Source organism: Vulpes lagopus, chromosome 23 (genome assembly GCF_018345385.1).
Source record: "Vulpes lagopus strain Blue_001 chromosome 23, ASM1834538v1, whole genome shotgun sequence".
NCBI classification, from domain to species: Eukaryota; Metazoa; Chordata; class Mammalia; order Carnivora; family Canidae; genus Vulpes; species Vulpes lagopus.
In genome coordinates, this window is record NC_054846.1 from 23,681,720 (window position 1) to 23,701,381 (window position 19,662).

Below are 19,662 nucleotides of genomic sequence, written 5' to 3' on the forward strand. Positions count from 1 at the left end.
GAAACATGTTAAATTTTGTCTAGAAGCTACTATGTGTTTTATGCAAGAATTCAAAAAAGGAAATAGTTTCATCACCAAGGGGTTGAGAAACAGAATAAGAGAGAAGTGGATCACAAAGCAGTACAGACAGTTTGCACTAAAAAGCAGATACATTAATTTTCTTTAATGCATATGCCCTAAGTCTCCAAAAATTAGTCTTTTTAGTAAGTAAGAGATTATTTGAAATACTAACAAGTCTTACTAATTCATCTATTTTTTTTTTAAATTCTAAAAAAAGAATTTAACAGAAATTCTTACTCTTGCTCTAGTGATAAGGACAGTTAGTCCAACTACTGCTTTGACCGAACATTCTAGTTCCTTCTTCCAAACCTACCAACGATCTGGATATCAATTGATGCAGTTTCCACGAATTTTTCTACTTTGACTTGCAGGTCATATTTCCCAGAGTGGCTCCTCTCTGCTTTTCTGATAAATATGATTGTATCGGTCTCAGAGTTGCGAATGTTTATTTGATTCTTATCAATTTCTGCACCATCTTTCTTCCAAGTTAATTCTGGTCTTGGTTTTCCCTAAAAAGACAGAAAAAGTCTAGGAGGAGGGGGAATCAGATTGTCTCAAGACTTTTTTTCAGTGTTACAAAAAACTGACAGTTGCTTCCCCCATTCTGGGCAAGGCTGGAGAGCCTGGTGGTCAGCAGCCTGGGCAGAGGCACAATACCCGCCTTGCCTGCGTTAGGTGCATGATGCTTATTATTTCCTTTAATCTTCACAGCAAGATAATCGGCATCATTATCCTCATTTTTTGGGTAGAGGAATTAAGTGACATGCCCAAGGCCTTGTGGCTTAAATAAGTGCTGGAACCAAGTCTTATATCCAGGTCTGTCTAGCTCTAAACCCTGCACAACACAGCATAATTGTTAAGAACATGGGCTCTGGGGCCCTGGAATCTGTATTTGGCTGCTAACTTCTTAATAGCTGTGTGATCTTGGGCAAGTTACTTAAACTCTCCATGTTTCAATTTCCCAATCTGTAAAATGAGAACAATGATAGAACCTATCTCACAGGATGGTTATAAAGATTGAATCCGGGCATCTGGATGGCTCAGTGGGTTAAGAGTCTGCCTTCTGCTCAGGTCAAGATCCCAGAGTCCTGGGACTGAGCTCTGTATGCATCAAGTTCCCTGCTCAATGGAGAGTCTGCTTCTCCTTCCCCTTGCTCTTGTGTTCTTGCTCTCTCTCTCTCTCTCTCTCTCCCCCCTCTGCCAAAGAAGTAAATATTTAAAAAAAAATTAGGTGCAGAAACCTAAATTCCAATTCTAGAACCATGCTGACATAACAGCCACAAGCTACACACCGCTATTTAAACTAAAACTAATTAATATTAAGGAAAATTTAAAAATGAATCTTCCCGGTTGTGTTGGTTCCAAGTATCACATTTCAAGTGCTCAATGCTCATATCTGGCTGGTGGCTACCATATTGGACATGGATGCTATCAAACATTTCCATCATTGCAGAAAGTTCTACTGGACTGTGCTGTCTGGAGGCATAAAGGGAGTCCAAGTAATGGGGTGGTGGTGCACGCATGTGCACGCACACACGAGACCAAAATTGATTATTGTAGGTGAAGGCTGGTTAATCTTGTAAACCACAGATTGTTTTGGGGAACAATGATTTAACAATGTTTGCATTGTTCAGTTTGTGGCATCAAGATTTCAACACTTGGTTATCCTTCTTCCTTTGCTTTGGGCTAAGTGTGGAAAGTAAGTACACGCTGTTTTCCTGAATGTGACACCAAAAGCTTCCCTTAAAATGAAGACCAGTTTTACAGATGTGCAGGGCCAGAATCTTCAAGCATTCCTTATTTTTGGCCTCTCCTTGGTATTTCCTGTCTACCCAGCTGTAGTTCCTGAGCTTCAGACAGCCCAAGCTAGGTGTCATTTGTCTCACGCAGAAGGAAAATCTATCAGTTCAACAGATTTCTAAAAAGCACAAGATTGTTTACTCACTCCCCAAATCTCTTCCATTATTTATCTACTTTCCCTCTGACAAAAATCCTGAAACACGAGGAATTTAAGTGCTAGAGTACCCATCTCTACTTTCTAAACTCTCCAGCACTGGAAAGAGAAAATAATTAACCCTGAATTATTACCTGGAAAGGTATAACCAGATTGACGGCTTCTCCAACTCTGCGGATATAAGTCTGCTTCAAGTGCCTTGGGATGCGAATCTTTGGAGCCTCTGAATGAGAGCAGAATAGCATAATTGTGTGATGAGTAGAGCACACTGGGAGTAACCATACACAAGCATATGGCACAATACTCACTGGGATATCCTTGTGCAGATGTCTCTACAGTAAAATCTTAGGTGTGCTATTACTAGGTAACTTTGCTTCCAAACGTTTTCTTCAAGCAGAGATGTTTTCACAGTTTGACTCAACAGAATGTATCCTTGACCTCCCTGATTTCATGGCAACTTCCTATTTTTATAGTCATTATAAGTCTAAAGCAACTTCATAGAAAAACACTAAATTTTCTCTTAGGACCTTATATGCTTTTTTCATAATTTCTAATAGCAAGTGTATTTATTCTCCAGTGAACATTCCACAAAAGATCTGCAGGCACATTAGCTGGTAGGACTACCCATTTTTTTTTCTCACCAGAAACAAAACAAAAAAGTGCTTTTTATGCAGGTAATTCTGTTGGAATTGGACAGTAACTTTCTTTCTGTGTGGCTAGCAGTACATAATAGGCTGCTCCAGCCCACTCTATATTGATGTTCGTTACCTGAACACCATAAAGATACTAAACCATGTTCACAGCCCATCAGAAGCAGGGAGTCAAAGGCTCTTATGCCCACAGGGATGAGGCAGTTCTCATCACCTGAGTGCTTAGTATGTGACAGACACTGGGCAAAATGCTTTTCATAGGGGACTAACTTAGATCTCAGGGCCACCTAGTAGGATGGGTACTGTTTTACTTCATGATAAAGAACAGGGGCATAGGAGGTTAGGCAACTTGCCCTTGGTGACACAGCCAGGATTAGAAGCTGGAGTTATCCTTGAGTGCCTACACTCAGAAGCATGGACTTCAGAGTCAGAGATCTGGTTGGAGTCCTAGATCTGATATATAGGAGTTCTGGTTTCAGACCTCTTCTTCCACAAAATCAGAATGATGAAAGCATGTAATTCATAAGATTGTTGTGAGAATTAAATAAGACTATGTATGTAAAGCATTTAGCATAACAGTTGAGAATAATAAGTGCTCAATAAACTTTAGGAGATAATGGTGATGATGATTACCACATGTTGGGGCTGGAAGAGAACCTGGAGATCCTGAGCTCCCTAACTTTACATATGAGGAAAAAGAAACTCAGCCAAATTCTGCAGTAAACTAAACCACCATCATAATAAAAGGTAACACATATAGAGAGCTTATGTTGTGGCAAGCACTCTACTAAGCAGCATCAGGGATCAATGGATTTAGGCCTCAGCCTCTTGATGTGTCAGGTACTATTATCTCTGTTTTGCAGATGTTAAGAAATTAAGGCTCAGGAAGATCAATCAAGTCTCGTGCCCGAGGTCACACAGCTAATAAATGATGGAAATAGGATTCAACATATAAAGTCTGTCTCCAGAATCTACTAAGACAATATGCAAGCTTCATGCTTTCATCTACTCATCTATCCATCCATCCATCCATCCTGTAACCCACTTCCTAAAGGCTTCAGTCAGCCGCCCCTTAAGTCTGTGGCAGAACATGGTCTAGAACCTAAATATCCAGGCCCCCAGCCCAGTGTTCTTTCCCTGGAGCAGCTACTCTCAAACATTTTGGTCTCAGTATTTTATCACACTCTTAAAAAGTATCAAGGACCCCTGCCAAAAGAGCAATTTCTTGGCTTGGTTTACATGGGCTGTATCTATCAATATTTATACTAGTAGAAATGGAAATAGGACTCCTGGAGTGTTTACTTATTAATTTACAAATAAAAATATAAATAACATTTTCATCATATTAGTTTACATTTTAGCAAATCTACTTAATGTCTGGCTTAATAGAGGATATCTGGAGTCTCCTATTTGTCCCTGCCTTCAATCTGTTATATGTTGTATCGGTTGAAGTCATTTAAATAAAGAAAATCTGGTTTCACAGATAGGAGAAATATTTTAATAAAGTTTTCAGACAATTTTGGATATTTCTTTTTGATCCTACAGTAAAGGTGGGCTGCACTGTGAAACATGAAACCCTTTCAATTAACTTTTCACACTCTGTTACACTAAAATCCATTGGTCTAGCTTACATTTTTAATATACATTTTACCCATGCATGTTTTTTTTAAAGATTTTATTTATTTATTAATGAGAGACAGAGAGAGAGAGAGAGAGAGAGAGAGAGAGGCAGAGACACAGGCAGAGGGAGAAGCAGGCTCCACGCCGGGAGCCCAATGTGGGACTCGATCCTTGGACTCTAGGACCACGCCCTGCGGCTAAACCGCTGAGCCACCCAGGGATCCCCTCATGCATGTTTTTTTAACATGCATTTGTCATTTGGAAAATATTGCTTCACTAAATTATGTGGATCTTCCAAATGTTGACACATTCCATTATTCGATTTCAAAAAAATTACATTCATTAATGTTACTGCTTATTTAATGAGGACAGTTTTAAGTGTTGAGAGCTGTCAAGTCCATGGGGGTGGATACAAGTTTTCCAAAATTCTAATTTTTGCTTGAAAGCTCACTTTTTTTTTCATTGAAACTGACAACAAATGCTATAAGTTGTTTTCTGTGAAGTAACAGGCTCATTGCTTCCATTTTCTACAAAACACCTGCCAAATAGCCAGTCATTTTTTTCAAGTAAAAATGGAATATTCTGAAAAAGGTCACTAGTTTAGCTTCTCACTCAGTTGCACAAGTGCTATTTCTAGAGACCATCATTGCAGTACAGTATGCAGTGTAAAACCTCTATATGTACTTTGCATTTCATTGCCACATAGACATAGGAAAAACGTGTACTCAAGGATCAAGGTTTAATAAAATTAATTTTTATCCTTCATCAAGAATATGTTGAGGTGGGGCACCTGGGTGGCTAAGTCAGTTAAGTGTCTGCTTTAGGCTCAGGTCATGATCCCACAGGATTGAACCCCTGCAGAGAGTCTGCTTCTACCCCTCCCCCGGTTTGTGCTCTCTGTTTCTCAAATAGATAAGTAAAATCTTTTTTAAAAAAAGAACATGCTGAGGCAAAGCTGGCCCTTTTATTTGAGCTATGAGTGCAAGGTGGTGAGGAAGATGGGAATAACTAGCATAGTTTGGTGGCACTGACTTGGTCTGTGCTGAGGCACCTGCAGCTGTACCCACTATCACCTTTGCAACATCAGTGCAGATGTCAAACACTGAAAAGGGCAACTAGTGTGTTCATTTCATTATGAAGATGATCATTGGAGCCAGGCTGCTGCCATGTCTTTGCGCTGACATTCATACCTCCTTCTCTTCAGTGTGAATTGGCAGCCCAGCCAGTGCTGGCTCTTGGAACCTGGTGAGGTCCTCATATGGAGTTACGAACTCTGAGCTGACCTCCACACTGATGGAAAAGAGTTGTTTGGTTCATCCCTAGCTCCCTGGGGGCATAACAACACATCAAAGGAGTGACAGCAAAATAGTAAGTTTTGAGAAAGAAAGGGGTTAAAAAATAAAGCCAAATAATGTTGGAGATGGAGGCCAAATTTCGAAAGCCTTGCCACTCACCTATGATTTCCTTCACCAGAATGGGCTGGGAGTAGTACTTAGGCTCACTGGCTCCTGCGGCATTAACAGCCTTCACGCGCACAAAGATCCTTGCATCCGTAGGCAGGCCTGTGATGGTGAACTTGGTCTTCTCAATCAGATCTGTGTTTGCAACTATCCAATCTTCAGCTGGAAGTCCATAGAAGAAAAAGAAAAGAAGGAGAAAAGGTGTTTAGTGAAAGAAATCATCCTAACTGGTATAGTTGGCTCCAAACTAGTATTTTACTCATAATTAAATCAGTCAGAGGAAATATGATTTTGGTCTGGAGTCATACTACATGGGTGAGCATTTTTCATATTTAAATGAAAAATGGCCTAGAATGGCAAATGTAACTGACAGGAAGAAAGATAATCAGATTCTGCGATTTCTGAAAAGCCTTTTATTCAGGATACTATGATACCAGAGTAATCCTGAATCCTTGGCCACAGTTACTGAGATTCAGGATACTAGAATGATACTGAATTACAGTAACTGTCCCCAAGAATTTGGGAGCAGTTTTATTACAATTCAATTGTATAAGGATTGACATAATGATGACATTTGGCCTCCAACAGACGTTAAACTTCAGAACAGGAAAATGCTATTCTTAGGAATGAGAGACACAGACCTTTACAGTCATATCATCTGTTTTATCTCGGCTGTTTTTTATTATGAGGTACTAAGATGGGCCTGGGGAGTCTGATCATGCTCCCAATTAGGAAGACAAGAAGCTAATATCCACAGCAAAAAGGAAACACAGTTCAGGAGCCAAGACCTCATAGGGAATTGGCATAATTCTTTCACCTCAATCAAAAGGTTGGAATTTTTAAAAGGTTTTGGTAGCTTTGTCCATAAAATCAAGAGAGGGGTTTGCAAGTATTTCAACTTCTAAAAGTTTCTATGCATGATGCCCTCAGGGGAAAAAAAGAAAAAGAAAAGAAGTCTTGCAAATTTCGCACATTATGAGTTCACTGCCCACCCACCCCCTTGATCTCTGAGGGCATCTGTATATGTGGGGAGTAGATGTACTTCATGCTCGGTCATGGAACATTCCCAGAAACATTATCATATAGTAAGAAAGTCTGAAAGCTTTCAGAAAATACTTTACCTGGTAGATCATATGCAGCCTCCCCATTTTCATCAGACTGTTTTGCTGATGTACCTTTGAGAATCCGTCATTAAAATTAATTAAAGACACCCACTTTCACACCAGAAGAATATCGTATCAGTAGTCAGCATTCTCTGTTAGTAAAGTATGCAAAGTATGCAAAGATATTTGTCTTCAGAGCAGTGACGGAAGAGACTAAACACAGTAGGGAGGGAGACAGTTCCTCAGGAGAGCCACAGCCTGCTCTGTTCAGACTGTAGTTTTTGTCCTGAGGCACCTGCCACAGAGAAGAGGAGGAGAGAAAAGAGGCTGGGCACTTCCAGTCGTGGGAACGAGAGGCAAAGGAACAAAGCAGGACCCTGAAGAGAAAGGAGGAGCAGGTCCTGGACTGCACACAGTGAAAAGGCCTAGCCTTCCACCTGTCTCTGTTGCCCTGGCCTGGGTGGGTCCTCCCAGGGACCCAGGGAACAAATGCCCCCACTATGCGGTCTGTCGTCACAGGATGGAGGTGAGTGCCCTCATGAGAAAGCCAGCCCTGTCTTCCTAGTGGCTGGGGGGGCAGCTCCCGGTTGCCACGACAACGAGCTCAGCAGTCAAGATGACAAATGGCACCCTCCCAGGGGGCCACATGCACATGGGGTGAGGGAATGCTGCAGGCTGGTGGGCTGGGGGTAGGGGCACCCCACTGGCTTGGGGTGATGCCTTTCCAGGTTGTCAGAGCAGGGGAGTGAAAACCCTGGAAACTTCTCCTCTCTCTTTTATCCCTTTCAGGAGTATCAGGGGGAAGGAAGAGGGAGCCAGAGCATCTGGTGGCTGCCAGGGCACGTGGGTTGACACCAATTATTTAGAACCTTGAAAAAGAGATATGTTTTTAAGCCAATGGTCAGATTGGGAGCTAAAGTGCTGATATTATCAGAGTGAAGAGACAGTTGATGAGAAAGTGAAAACAGGAGACAGAAAATGTGCTCAAAAGAGTGAGGAACTGGTAAAGGAGAGACTTCAAGAGAAAACAGGACGAAACAAGATCAGAGGGGAACAAAAATAGCCCATCCCTTCACATCTGAACCACATTAACTGAGGAAAATGGAAGAAAGAAAATGGTGTCCGAGGGATGGGGAGGCATATGGAAGTTATTTGATACACGAGGAGAAGTTTTAAGAAAGAAAAGAAAGAGCTAGAGTGAAGGAAGATAGCAAAGAAGAGTAATGTGCTGCAGGCATTTAAAAAAAAAATCAAAAAACCAAAAACCAAAACAAGAGAAAGGCAGAGTCAAAACCAACACACGATCTTATCAAAGAAAGAATTTTCTTACAGAATAAAACCTGACATGTCTAAAAGCATTAAACACTACAGAAAATTAGTCTGGAGGACAACAGCCATTAAAAAGAATGAAGAATAGGGCAGCCACATAAAGAAAGAAAAGACCACAAGAAGAAAGATATACACGAGAGATATACACGTTATGAAAGAACTTCCATAGAAAGCTAATTCCAAAACGTTATATGGCAAAATATATACATCATAATGACTGTGTACAAATACATATATGTATATACACATATACATATATATCTACACAGAACACACACAAAATCATGTAAAATACACTTGGTTGTATTTTATCTAAGGTGGGTAACATCAAAATGACAGCCATCTATCATTTTGCTGTATCTTCTTACTTTTTAAACCTATCAGAAAGAAAAGAGTAAAGAATTTGCTCTGTTTCATACATACACAAATGCTCGTCCTCAGCAGCCACATCCCATGTAAGAGTGGGAGACTTTGCTGGTGGGGGTGATATAAATAACCGACTGGACTACTCATCATTTTTTGACATGGGGGCAGGAGGAATGGAATGGGAATAAACCATACCTTGAAGCGCTCAAGAATCTACCTGCTGCATTAGCGACACCCCCCGCCCCCCACTGGGACTCCAGGCAACTTTCCCATAACGTCCCCACTACTTTTGGTTAATAACTTTCTAAGCCCTGGAGAATTCAAGCAGAGCGATCTGTGAGTGAAGCACGGGAAAATGGAACTGTTACCAGGATGCCTTGTCCCCCCCATCTTGCTCCCTTGCAACCGACACCAACGCTGGTCGTTTCCAGGGACTCCCCTATCCAGGGGCCTGGGATTTCCTTTTCAGCAGTTTTCTCTTCATACAAGGTTTCTTTTCTATGGAGCTTTTCCTCCTGGGAAGGTGCCTTTGTGTTCACATTCCTCATTTCCCAAATGTACTCTGTAGTTTCTCTTTCCTTCATGTAAGATCTGCGTTTGGGATCTGAAGGGTTTTCTCAGAGGTTAAGTCTTGGTCCATGATTTGTGGAGGTGGGAATAAGCTTCCCTGTGCACAGGTTACCTACCGTCACTAGAATGGAGCCTGGGTTCACACTGGGACAGTTCTATTCACCGATTTTCACATCCCATCAAGCAGGAAATCAAAAATCACAAGAGGCTTTCAATGAATTTCATATTATTTTTGGTTTTAGGTACACTCTAGCCCACATTTTCTTGTGTTGTTTCTCTTTTTCTATTATTTCTATCAACATTTCTTTTTTGCCTGTTTCTCTTCTCCTCCTAAATTAAAGTGATTACATTTTTATATATTGTGACAAGTTCCTGTCACATGCAACCTATTGTATGTACTCTGGGATTTAATGCTGCTTCCTCCAAGCACTGAGAGTTGTCCTTTAATAATAATAATAACAACAACTCTTCTTTAACTCCTTCTTCTCCTTCTCCTTCTTCTTCTTTTCCTTTAGGAAGGCAGGGGATGATCACTGCTAGACAAATATATAGTCTCTCCTTATCATCCAGAAATAAGCAGCACTTTGATAGCTGACCTCTGCTCTGTATAGGGTTTAGAATTTCCAACTTGCTTCATTCTAACTAGACTTTTATTTTGCTTGGTACAATTTAATTCCACCAATTCAAGAAGTGGAAATCCCTGAAGTTTTGTCAGAATCCCTTCCTCCTTGGGCATCTTAGACCTTCTTATGTTGTCTGATCCGGCAGGATATTTTTGAGATCTCCATTTGTTAGTATTGAGTACCAAAGAAGGGCGAAATTGTTATCCATCTTGGATGACCTTTGCTCATTTTCATTTTCGATAGGAAGGTGAGGATTTCCCAAGAATGAGCAACAAAAGAAATGGGGGAGCATATCTCACCTATTGATGATGGTATTCATCTTAACTACCAGTTGTACTTACTTCCTTCAAAGCAATACTCTAGCACATAGCCATCTAAACCTGCTGCACCAATCTGGTCTGGAGGCCGCCACTTCATCGTGACAGTGGTGTCAGTTACAGAGTCCACGGTCAGAAGGGTAGGAGGGCTGGTTACAGCTTCAAAATTTAAAAAAAAAGAGGGGAGGGGGGCAGAAAAGAAGAAATTATTAACTATAGTGTTACAGCACCAGCTGTGATAAAATGAACTAGAATACAAATAAAAATATACACATAAAGCTCATGTTTTAATAAAATTCAGTGAAGATTCCTTAAGCAGATGCTGTGTGGAAGGCAAGGATCTGCTAGGCATAGAGAATTTTAGAAACATTTTCCCTCCGGTTTGGGAGGTTAGTGTGGGAGGTTGGGAGGGCACAAAGAAATCGAAAAAAGTTAAAGCTTGAGATCTAATGGTCCAGAGAAAATCCCCTATCCCTCTATATTTAAAGTGTAAACTCTTGAACCAAATCTTTTTTCTATTGAAAAAAAGTACTTCACTACCATAAAAGAGTGAAGACATCTTATCTTGGTTTCTTTGTTTTTACCTAACTGTCTTTGTTGGACTAACAGATAACATTTAAGGTGTGATTGTAAAGCAAAGAGACTCATTTCCAAGTGTGCTTTCAAAGTGGTCTCTTTTTTAGTCATAGTGTTTATACCAAGGTGCTGGTTTATACCTTCAGAAGGACAAATGGGGAGTGGTCATGTGTCAGCAGACTCAGCTACCTGTTTTCAGTGGGAAGTAGCAACAAGATAAGTAGCTCTTATAAGAGCTCTCACTGGAATTCTGGTAACAAATCCCCCAGTTTATGTTATAAAGACATTCAACCCTACCAAAGCTATTTTTCATTTCTTAGACAGAAAATTGCCCCTAATTGCCTCCAGCCTCCAGCTCACCCACTACTCTAAGAAGCTTCCAGGTCTGTTCCAGTTAGAGGCCAGAAGGAAGCAGTCACAAGTCAGAGCAATGATTTCTATGACAGACATACATCTCTCTTGACTCACCCAAAGGAACGAAAGGCTTGGAGGGCATACTGGGCTTGGAGATGCCGATGGCATTGACTGCAAAGATGCGGACCTCATAGGCCACACCTTCAATCATCTTCTTGGGCTCAAAAGTTGTTTCTTTGCAGAGATCAAAATTTAGCCTCATCCACCTGGAGCTTTGTTTCTTCTTCCTCTCAATGAAGTATCCTGCAAGTGACACAAAATGGAAACTGAGGTTTTTCCATGGTCTCCAAAATTAAACTTTGTTGGGTGTTGAAATTCTTAAAATTTCCCATATTCTTAGCACTCTAAGTGAAATATTCAGGTATGCATATATTTTTAAGTCACCTTATTCCATCAGTTGTTTGAGAGAGATTACAGGGAATACAAACATTAATATTATAAGATATAGATAAAATAATATTAAAATACTAAAAACAATATAAGAAAATTGTATAGGAAGAGAAAGAGAGAAAAACAAATCAGATATGTAGACTGTAGAAACTTATACCATTTCTAGGGTTGATTAAAAGATTTGACTCCGAGTCCCAACAATGTAGGTAAAAAGAGGGAAATGACCAGTTTTATGAGCTTCAAGTAGAAAAAAATTCTTGTTACATAGGGAAAGGAAATTTTTCTAAATATTTATCTCTAAAAGAAATTTCTTCATAGACACAGCTCTGTGGAATGAGACATTTACTGACTAGGACAATTTAAAGTTAGACTTATAGATGTTGCAAAACTAGATAATAAATGTAAATGTCAAATAGAAAAAGAGAATAGGCAGCCAGAAGATATTCATCAGGGTTATTTAAGTCTCAAGTACTCACAGAGAATTCCAAAATATAGTTCAATTTGAGTGGATATTTAAAGTCATGGTATGATGGGTTTTCTGCTAAGTGCAATATTTTAAAATGTGCTCTATGTTAATGAGCATAAAGAGGATTCCAACTCCACTGGCAGTTCCACAGACTGACCAACATATAGTTACCTAAGATTGGGGACCCTCCATCATAGGCAGGAGGCTCCCAGTTCATGATACACCAATCATCTCCCACATCTGTCACATTCGGTGCCACTGGAGGATCAGGGATGTCTGTAGCAAACAGAAAATGGAATAGAATAATAAAATAAAATAAAAGTGAGAGCATTAAGTGTTAATTGGAAAATAGATTTTTTGGTGATAATCATCAAAGCAGTGTTTTTTCTAAATACTTTTCCATGTTTATTGAGATGCACATAGTAACTAATTTAGGCAAAAAGTCACACTCCATATGGGATAGGTGAAGGTGAATCTGATAAAGATAAAAATAATGTTGTATTCAAGTCCTTTAAACTAGCATTGCAACATTAGAGAACAAGCTCCATGGAAGGACACTTGTCCTTTACCTTGAAAATGGTAACTAAGAAAACTAAGAAATTATTGTCTAAATATCAGAAGTGATTTTGTTTTATGTTTTTTAACTACAAAATGAACTAGCAGAACTGAATCAAGGACTAATTGTTGTAAATCAGTTGGAAGAATCAAGATGTTGACTAGTACAAATCCAAGTTGAAAATGGCAAGCTACCATGTCTTGTTAACACAGTTCAGCGCCTGATAAAGTGACCCTCGTTTCTGTTCCATTTGGAATATATATCTTGAGGGAAAAATAAAGTGAGATGCAGAGACCACTTTATTGGCCCACCAATAACCTGCGGGACTCATTTCACTTGGTTTCAGGCTTATGAAAAATGCACTTAGGAGGTCATCTAAGGACCGAGACAGATCTTACTCTTCCACAATGATTGTGATGTTGGAAATTATTTAGCAACTGTGTTTCAGTGACTTTAGAGGGCACCGGAAGGAAATATGAGTGTGGAGAGCTAATGACCAGCAGCCCCAAATGGCTGACTTTAATTATGCATTCCTGCAATTGGACCTCTAGGCAAAGAAAAAGAAAAAGAAGAGAAAGAGAAAGGAAGGGAAGGGGTGGGAAAGAAATTTTTAAAGAGGAAAGGAAAGAAAAGAGAAGGAAAGAAAAGGAGTGGCAAAGGTAGAAAGATGGTGATTTCTAAAAGACAGCTATACTGTGTTTTTCTTTGTTGTGTATCCAAAAGAACTGGGAGAACCAAGAGCTGGCAAAGTCTACTCTGGATGTGGATTCATGTCAAGTTGATTCTAGAAGTCTGTGGACCCGGAGGACTTACCTACAACTTTAATCTTGATGCTTGCATGTGCTTCCCCAGCTTCATTTTTCAGATTTATGTGGTAAACACCAGAGTCATCTCTTTCAGCGACATCAATGACCAGGGTGCTGCTGTCAGGGTAAGATTCTGCTCTTATCCGGCCGCTGCCCTCCATAATGGCCTAAGAAGGAGATAAACAAAATATGGCACGACCTGTATGACAAGGACTACCCCAGAATGCCTTAGAACCTAAGCTGGATGTGTTGCCAATGCCTAAAAAACATATTCTTGGGGATCCCTGGGTGGCTCAGTGGTTTAGCGCCTGCCTTCAGCCTAGTGTGTGATCCTGGAGTCCCAGGATTGAGTCCTACATTGGGCTCCTGCATGGAGCCTGCTTCTCCCTCTGCCTGTGTCTCTGCCTCTCTCTCTCTCTGTGTTTCTCATGAATAAATAAATGAAATCTTAAAAAAAAAAAATTCTTAGTGTGATCCCCCGCCAACCCTAAGGACAGAGGTATTAACATCCCATATTGCACAGAAGAAAGCTGTGGCCCAGGGCCGTATGGCTAAAAATGAGAAGAACTGGGATTTGTCTCCAAAGCCCACTAACCATAAACTCAGTGAAGAAAAAGCTGGAGGACTAAAAATATGGCTGCAGAAGTGTTATTTTAGGAGAGGAGCCTCTTTGTATGTAAAATTATAACACTAAAATTTATATCAGGGACTAATCATTATTTGCCTATTTCCTTATACATCTTAAAAATTTAGAAATACTGAAAAGGGCTGAAGAAGACCAGAATGCTGATTTTCCATACAAGTTGTTAAGAATGGATTTTAAGTTGTTATGTATGGATTTTTCCCTTCTGATGGGACACAGGACACAAATGAATGTCTAATTCCCAAAGGAAAGACAGGGTGAGGTTGGGCCTTCCATTATACTTTCTTTTTTTTCTCCTTTGCCTCCTCCTCCTCCTTCTTTTCCCTTGTCTTCTCCCTCACTTCTTCCCTTTCTTCTTAAACCAGCAATTTAAAATAGCATTCCATTTTTCTGCTTCTTAGGTCATATCTCTTATGGACAATGAACAGCCAGTTATAAAGAGAAAAAAAGAGAGAAGGCCATGGTAATTTAGAAACTGGGCAATTTTCTAATAACTATTAAATTAACTCGTAACTCTTTTGGGTCTGGATTGGAACTCTTACATCTTCAATAACAAAAGATTGTGACAACAATAAGAATACTGCAGTAGTTTATAGTTTTCATAACTCCTCCTTTTTACAATAGAACAAAATTTCCTCATATTAGCCAAATTCTTTTTTTAAAAAAGATTTTATTTATTTATTTATTTATGAGAGACAAACAGAGAGAGGCAGAGACACACGCAGAAGGAGAAGCAGGCTACTTGCAGGGAGCCCGACGCAAGACTCAATCCCAGGACCCCGGGATCACAACCTGAGCCAAAGGCAGACACTCAACCACTGAGCCACCCAGGTGCCCCATATTAGCCAAGTTCTAATCTTAAGATCATAAAAGATGTTCTGCTTTCTTTTTAATGTGAAAAAAAAATACTTATTTAGGGTGGTGTTATATTATCTTCTTTAGTTTTCTCTAATTTCTTTGCTTGTCTATTGTGGTATCATTTATAATAGAGTAAAATTCACACTTTTTAGACAGTTCTATGAATTTTGACAAACTTGTGTGATTGTGTAACCACTACTGCAATCAAGATACAGACCATTCCTGTGACCCCCAACAGTCACCCAATGTTCCTTCATCATCAACTCCCTCACCCCACACTCTGGTCCTTGGCAGCCACCAATCTGTTATTCATCTCTCTAGTTTTCCTTTCTCTAGAATGACATATAAAGGACTCCAACCATATGTAGCCTTTTGAATCTGTCCTCTTTCACTTAGCATAATGCTTTTCAGATTCATCCATGTTACTGCATATATTACGTGTACCTTCCTTTTCACTGTTGGGTAGTATCCTATTGTATATCCCATGTGCAGTTGGTTCATGCATGTACAAACTGTATGTTTGTACAATTGGACTTTTTGGGTTGTTTCCAAGTTTTGCTAATTATCAATAAAGCTGTTATAAACATTCATGTACAAGTTTTTGTGCAGACATATGTCTTCACTTCTCTAAGGTAAATGCCTAGGAATTTCTTTGAAGAGTTGTAGGGCAAGTTCATATTTAACTGCATAAAATACTACCAAACTCTTCCAACGTGGGTGTACTATTTCGCATTCCCACCAGTGATGTGTGAGTCTTTAGTTGTTCCATATCTTTATAAGCGTTTGATATTGTGTGGTTGCTGTTCGGCTTCTTTCATTCAGCATAATTATTCATCCAAGTTGTTGTATAAATCCTCTATTGCTAGTAATATCCCATTGTGTGGATATCCTATAATTTTTTATCCATTCATTTATTGATGGACATTTGCATTATCTTCAGCTTCTGGATATTATAAGTAAGGCTACTATGACCATTTGTGATAATAGAATTTTTTTGTGGGCTACACTGAATTTTCTATGTCTATGATTATGTCATCTGTAATAATATGTACAGTTCTACTTTTTCCCTTCCAATATGGATGTCTGTTATTTCTTTTTCTTACCTGATTGCCCTGACCAGAACCTCTAGTACAAGGTTGAATAGAAGTGGTGAGGATGGGGGGGTGGGGGGTCCTGGCTGGTTCAGTTGGTTAAGCGGCTGCCTTCGGGTTGGGTCCACATGGAGCTCCTCATCAGGCTCCCTGCTCAGTGGGGAGCCTGCTTCTTCCTCTACCCTGTTTGCACTCTCTTGTGCTTGCTCTCTCTCAAATAAATAAATAAATTCTATAAAAAAAAAAAAGAAATAGTGAAGATGGATATCTCTTTTGCTCCTGATCTGAGGGGGGAAAACCTTCAATCTTTCACATTAAGTAGAATGATCACTGTAGGATTTTCAGATGTTTTTTTATCATGTTGAGGAAGTTCCTTTTACTTCCTATTTTGCTGAGAGATTTTTATTAGGAATGGATATGGGATTTTGTTAAATGCTTTTCTGTGTCTACTGAGATGATCATGCTTATTTTTCCTTGTTTGTTAATATAGTGAATTATCTTAATTAATTTTCAAATGTGAAGCCAATCTTTGCATTCCCAGGATAAAACCCAGTTGGACATAATGCATTATTCTTTTTATATATTATTGGACTTAGTTTGCTTAATTCTGTTTATAATTTTTCATCTATGTTCATGAGTGATATTAGTTTATAGTCTTCTAATGTTTTTTTCTGGTTTTGCTATAAGGGAATAACTGGGCTTCAAAAAAGAGTTGGGATATACCCCTATTCTCTTTTCAACTTTCTGGAAGAGTTCGTGTAGAATTGGTATTATTTTTTTCTTAATCTTTGACAGAATTCTCCAATAAAGCCATCTAGACCTGGAATTTTCTTTCTGAAAGGTTTGTAACTACAAATTTCATTTCTTTAATAGATATGGGGTTATTTAGTACTGACTTAGTAGCATTCTGCAAATTCTGATATGTGGTATGCTCATAAATATTTTCTAATTTCCCTTGTGATTTATTTTTTTTGATCTATAAATTATCCAGAAAAAAGTTAGCTTCCTAATATTTGAAAAATTTCCAGATACCTTTCTGTTATTTCTACTTAATTCCATTGTGATCAGAGAACTTTGCATGAATTAAATCCTTTTACATTTATTGGGGCTTACTTATGGCCTATCTTGGAAATTTTCCATATGCAATTTTAAAATAATGCCCATTCTGCATGTGTTGGACTGTTCTATAAAAGCTAATTAGATCACGATGGTTGCCAATATTGTGAAAACCCTGAATATCCTTACTGATGGTCTCTCTACTTGTTCAATCAACTACTGAGAGAAGAGTATTGAAATCTCTAATTTACCTATTTTCTTTGCAGTTCTAGTACCTTGCTATTTGTTTTCTACTTCTCTCATCTGTTCTTTGTGCCTCTTTTTCTGCCTTTTTTAGATTAAGTATTTCTTGCGACTTCATATTATGTCCTTTGTTGGCTTATCAGCTATAACTTATTATTTTAGTGCTTCCTTTGGGGCTTATCATCTACATTTTTAACTTTTCAGCCTCCCTTCATGTGATATTACAATAATATACCTCTCTTTCAACCCTCTTAATTCTTACTTTCCATCTTTCACCTCCTGACCTTGTTTCTTTTGTCATAAATTTTACTTTCACTTATGTTACAAACACCACAATGCATGGTTATTACTTTTGTAATAATAAAAACCTCATGTTTATCTATGTAGTTATCATTTCTGATGCTCTTCATTCCTCTGTGAAAATGTTTCCATCTGGCATCATTTTCCTTCTGACTTAAGGACTTCTTTTAGCATTCCTTGTAGTGCTAAAATTGTCCCAGTGACAATTTCTTTCAGCTTTTATATATCTGAAAATTATTTTATTTTGCCTTCATTTCTGAAAATTATTTTTCCTTAGCACAGAATTCTAGTTGATAGTTTTTAAGAATGTATAGAATTTTTTTAGAATTCATAGAATTCTAGGTTGACAGTTTTTTTTCCTTAAAGATGTTACGCCACTGTTTTCTCACTTGCCTTACTTTGAGAGAGATCTGCTATCACTCTTGTCTTTGTTTCTGTATATTTAATGTGATTTTTTTCTCTGCCTACTTAATTTTTCATCTTAACCACAGGTTTTGAGCAATTGGGTTATTATGAGTCTTGGTGTGGTTTTATTAATGCTCCTTGTGCTTAGGTTTTCTTGAGCTTCTTGAAACTGAAATTTTAGTTTTTATAAAATTTGGAAAAATTTTGGCCCTTATTTCTTTTTTTAAAAAAAAGATTTTATTTATTCATTAGAGACAAACAGAAAGAGGCAGAGGGAGAGGTAGGCTCCCTGCGGGGAGCCCGATGCAGGACTTGATCCCAGGACCCTGGGATCAGGACCTGAGCCAAAGGCAGATGCTGAACCACTGAGACCCCCAGGCATCCCTTGGCCCTTATTCTTTATACATTCCTTTGTCCTTTTTAGGGACTCCAATCACACATATATTTCACTGCTTGAAGTCCTAAAGCTCAATGATGTTCTTTTTTTTTTCTTTCAGAAAACAGAAATTTATTTTTTGAATAATAAAAATAATTATTTTTAAGAGAGAGAGAGTGGAGTTGAGGGGCAGAGAGAAAGGGAAAGAGAGAATCTTTTTTAAAAAAAAAAAGATTTTCTTTCTTTCTTTCTTTCTTTCTTTCTTTCTTTCTTTCTTTCTTTCTTTCTTTCATAGAGAGAAAGAGAGCACAAGGAGGGAGCAGCAGAGGGAGAGGGAGAAGGGAGTCTGAGGTGGGGGCTTGATTCTAGAACCCTGCGATCATGACCTAAGCTGAAGGCAGATGCTTAACCAACTGAGCCACCCAGATGTCCCTGGAGAGAGAGAATCTTACGCAGGCTTCATGTCCAGAGTGGAGCCCAATACGGGGATCAATCTCACAACCCTGAGATCAAGATCTGAGCTGAAATCAAGAGTCAGATGCTTAACTGACTGAGCTACCCAGGTGCCCCAATAAATTATTTTTTGAAGCAGACTTAGACTCACTGCAAAATTTAATGGAAAGTACAGAGAGTTCTCATATATACCCCTCCCAACACATACACAACCTCCTCCACATCTGACATCCCACATCAGAGTGGAATATTTGTTACCGCTGATGAACCTACACTGATACATCATTATCATTTAAAGTCTATATTTACATTAGAGTTAACTCTTGTGTTATATATTCTGTGGGTTTTTCCAAATATATAATGACAGTGTCCATCATTATAACATCATATAGAATAGTTTTAATGCTCATAATATATTTTATATAGGGTGCCACAGAATGACACTTGAGCTTGTACTAGTTTACCACTCCAACCTTATTATTCTCCTCCTCATACACTCTGACCCATCCATACTGGCTTCTTTCCAATTTCTTCAACACATCAAGGTCATTTTCTCCTCTTCTCTTGTCCTTTGCACTTGCATTGACTTTACCTGGAAATCTCTTTCCTTTGATCTTCACATCTGGTTTTCTTGTCCTTCATAGAGACTATTGTCATTTACCTCACAATCACTTGCTAATAATATTACTCTGTTTTTTTAAAAAAATCTTCATAGTACTTATTACTATCCAAAGTGATTTTGTTCATTTATTTATTTAATAATTCATTGTCTATTTCTCTTCAGCTTCATTGTCTGACACCCATTAGAATGAAAAATGGGATCCTGTTCACTGCACATAAAAACTTGCCTGGTGAAAAAACAAACAACAACAAAACACACACACACACACACACACACACACACAGAGACTTGCCTGGTCACATAGTAAGTAGTTAGAAATATGAAAAGTAAATGCATGATGATTATATTTGCCTGA

At 38.7% G+C, this 19,662-nt stretch overlaps 1 protein-coding gene across 6 annotated transcripts in view; it reads right to left on the reverse strand.

The window, feature by feature from the left end:
* The window catches only part of MYBPC1 (myosin binding protein C1), a 94,968-nt gene that overhangs the window by 22,720 nt on the left and 52,586 nt on the right, over positions 1-19,662 (reverse strand). For all 6 annotated transcript variants that reach the window (XM_041738357.1, XM_041738354.1, XM_041738359.1 and 3 more), the window contains 7 exons: positions 13,268-13,427; positions 12,070-12,174; positions 11,097-11,285; positions 10,077-10,211; positions 5,739-5,906; positions 2,149-2,237; positions 374-569 (listed from right to left, as the gene is read on the reverse strand). In XM_041738357.1, coding sequence (XP_041594291.1) covers positions 374-569; positions 2,149-2,237; positions 5,739-5,906; positions 10,077-10,211; positions 11,097-11,285; positions 12,070-12,174; positions 13,268-13,427 — 1,042 coding nt within the window. The remainder of the gene's footprint in view (positions 1-373; positions 570-2,148; positions 2,238-5,738; positions 5,907-10,076; positions 10,212-11,096; positions 11,286-12,069; positions 12,175-13,267; positions 13,428-19,662) is intronic.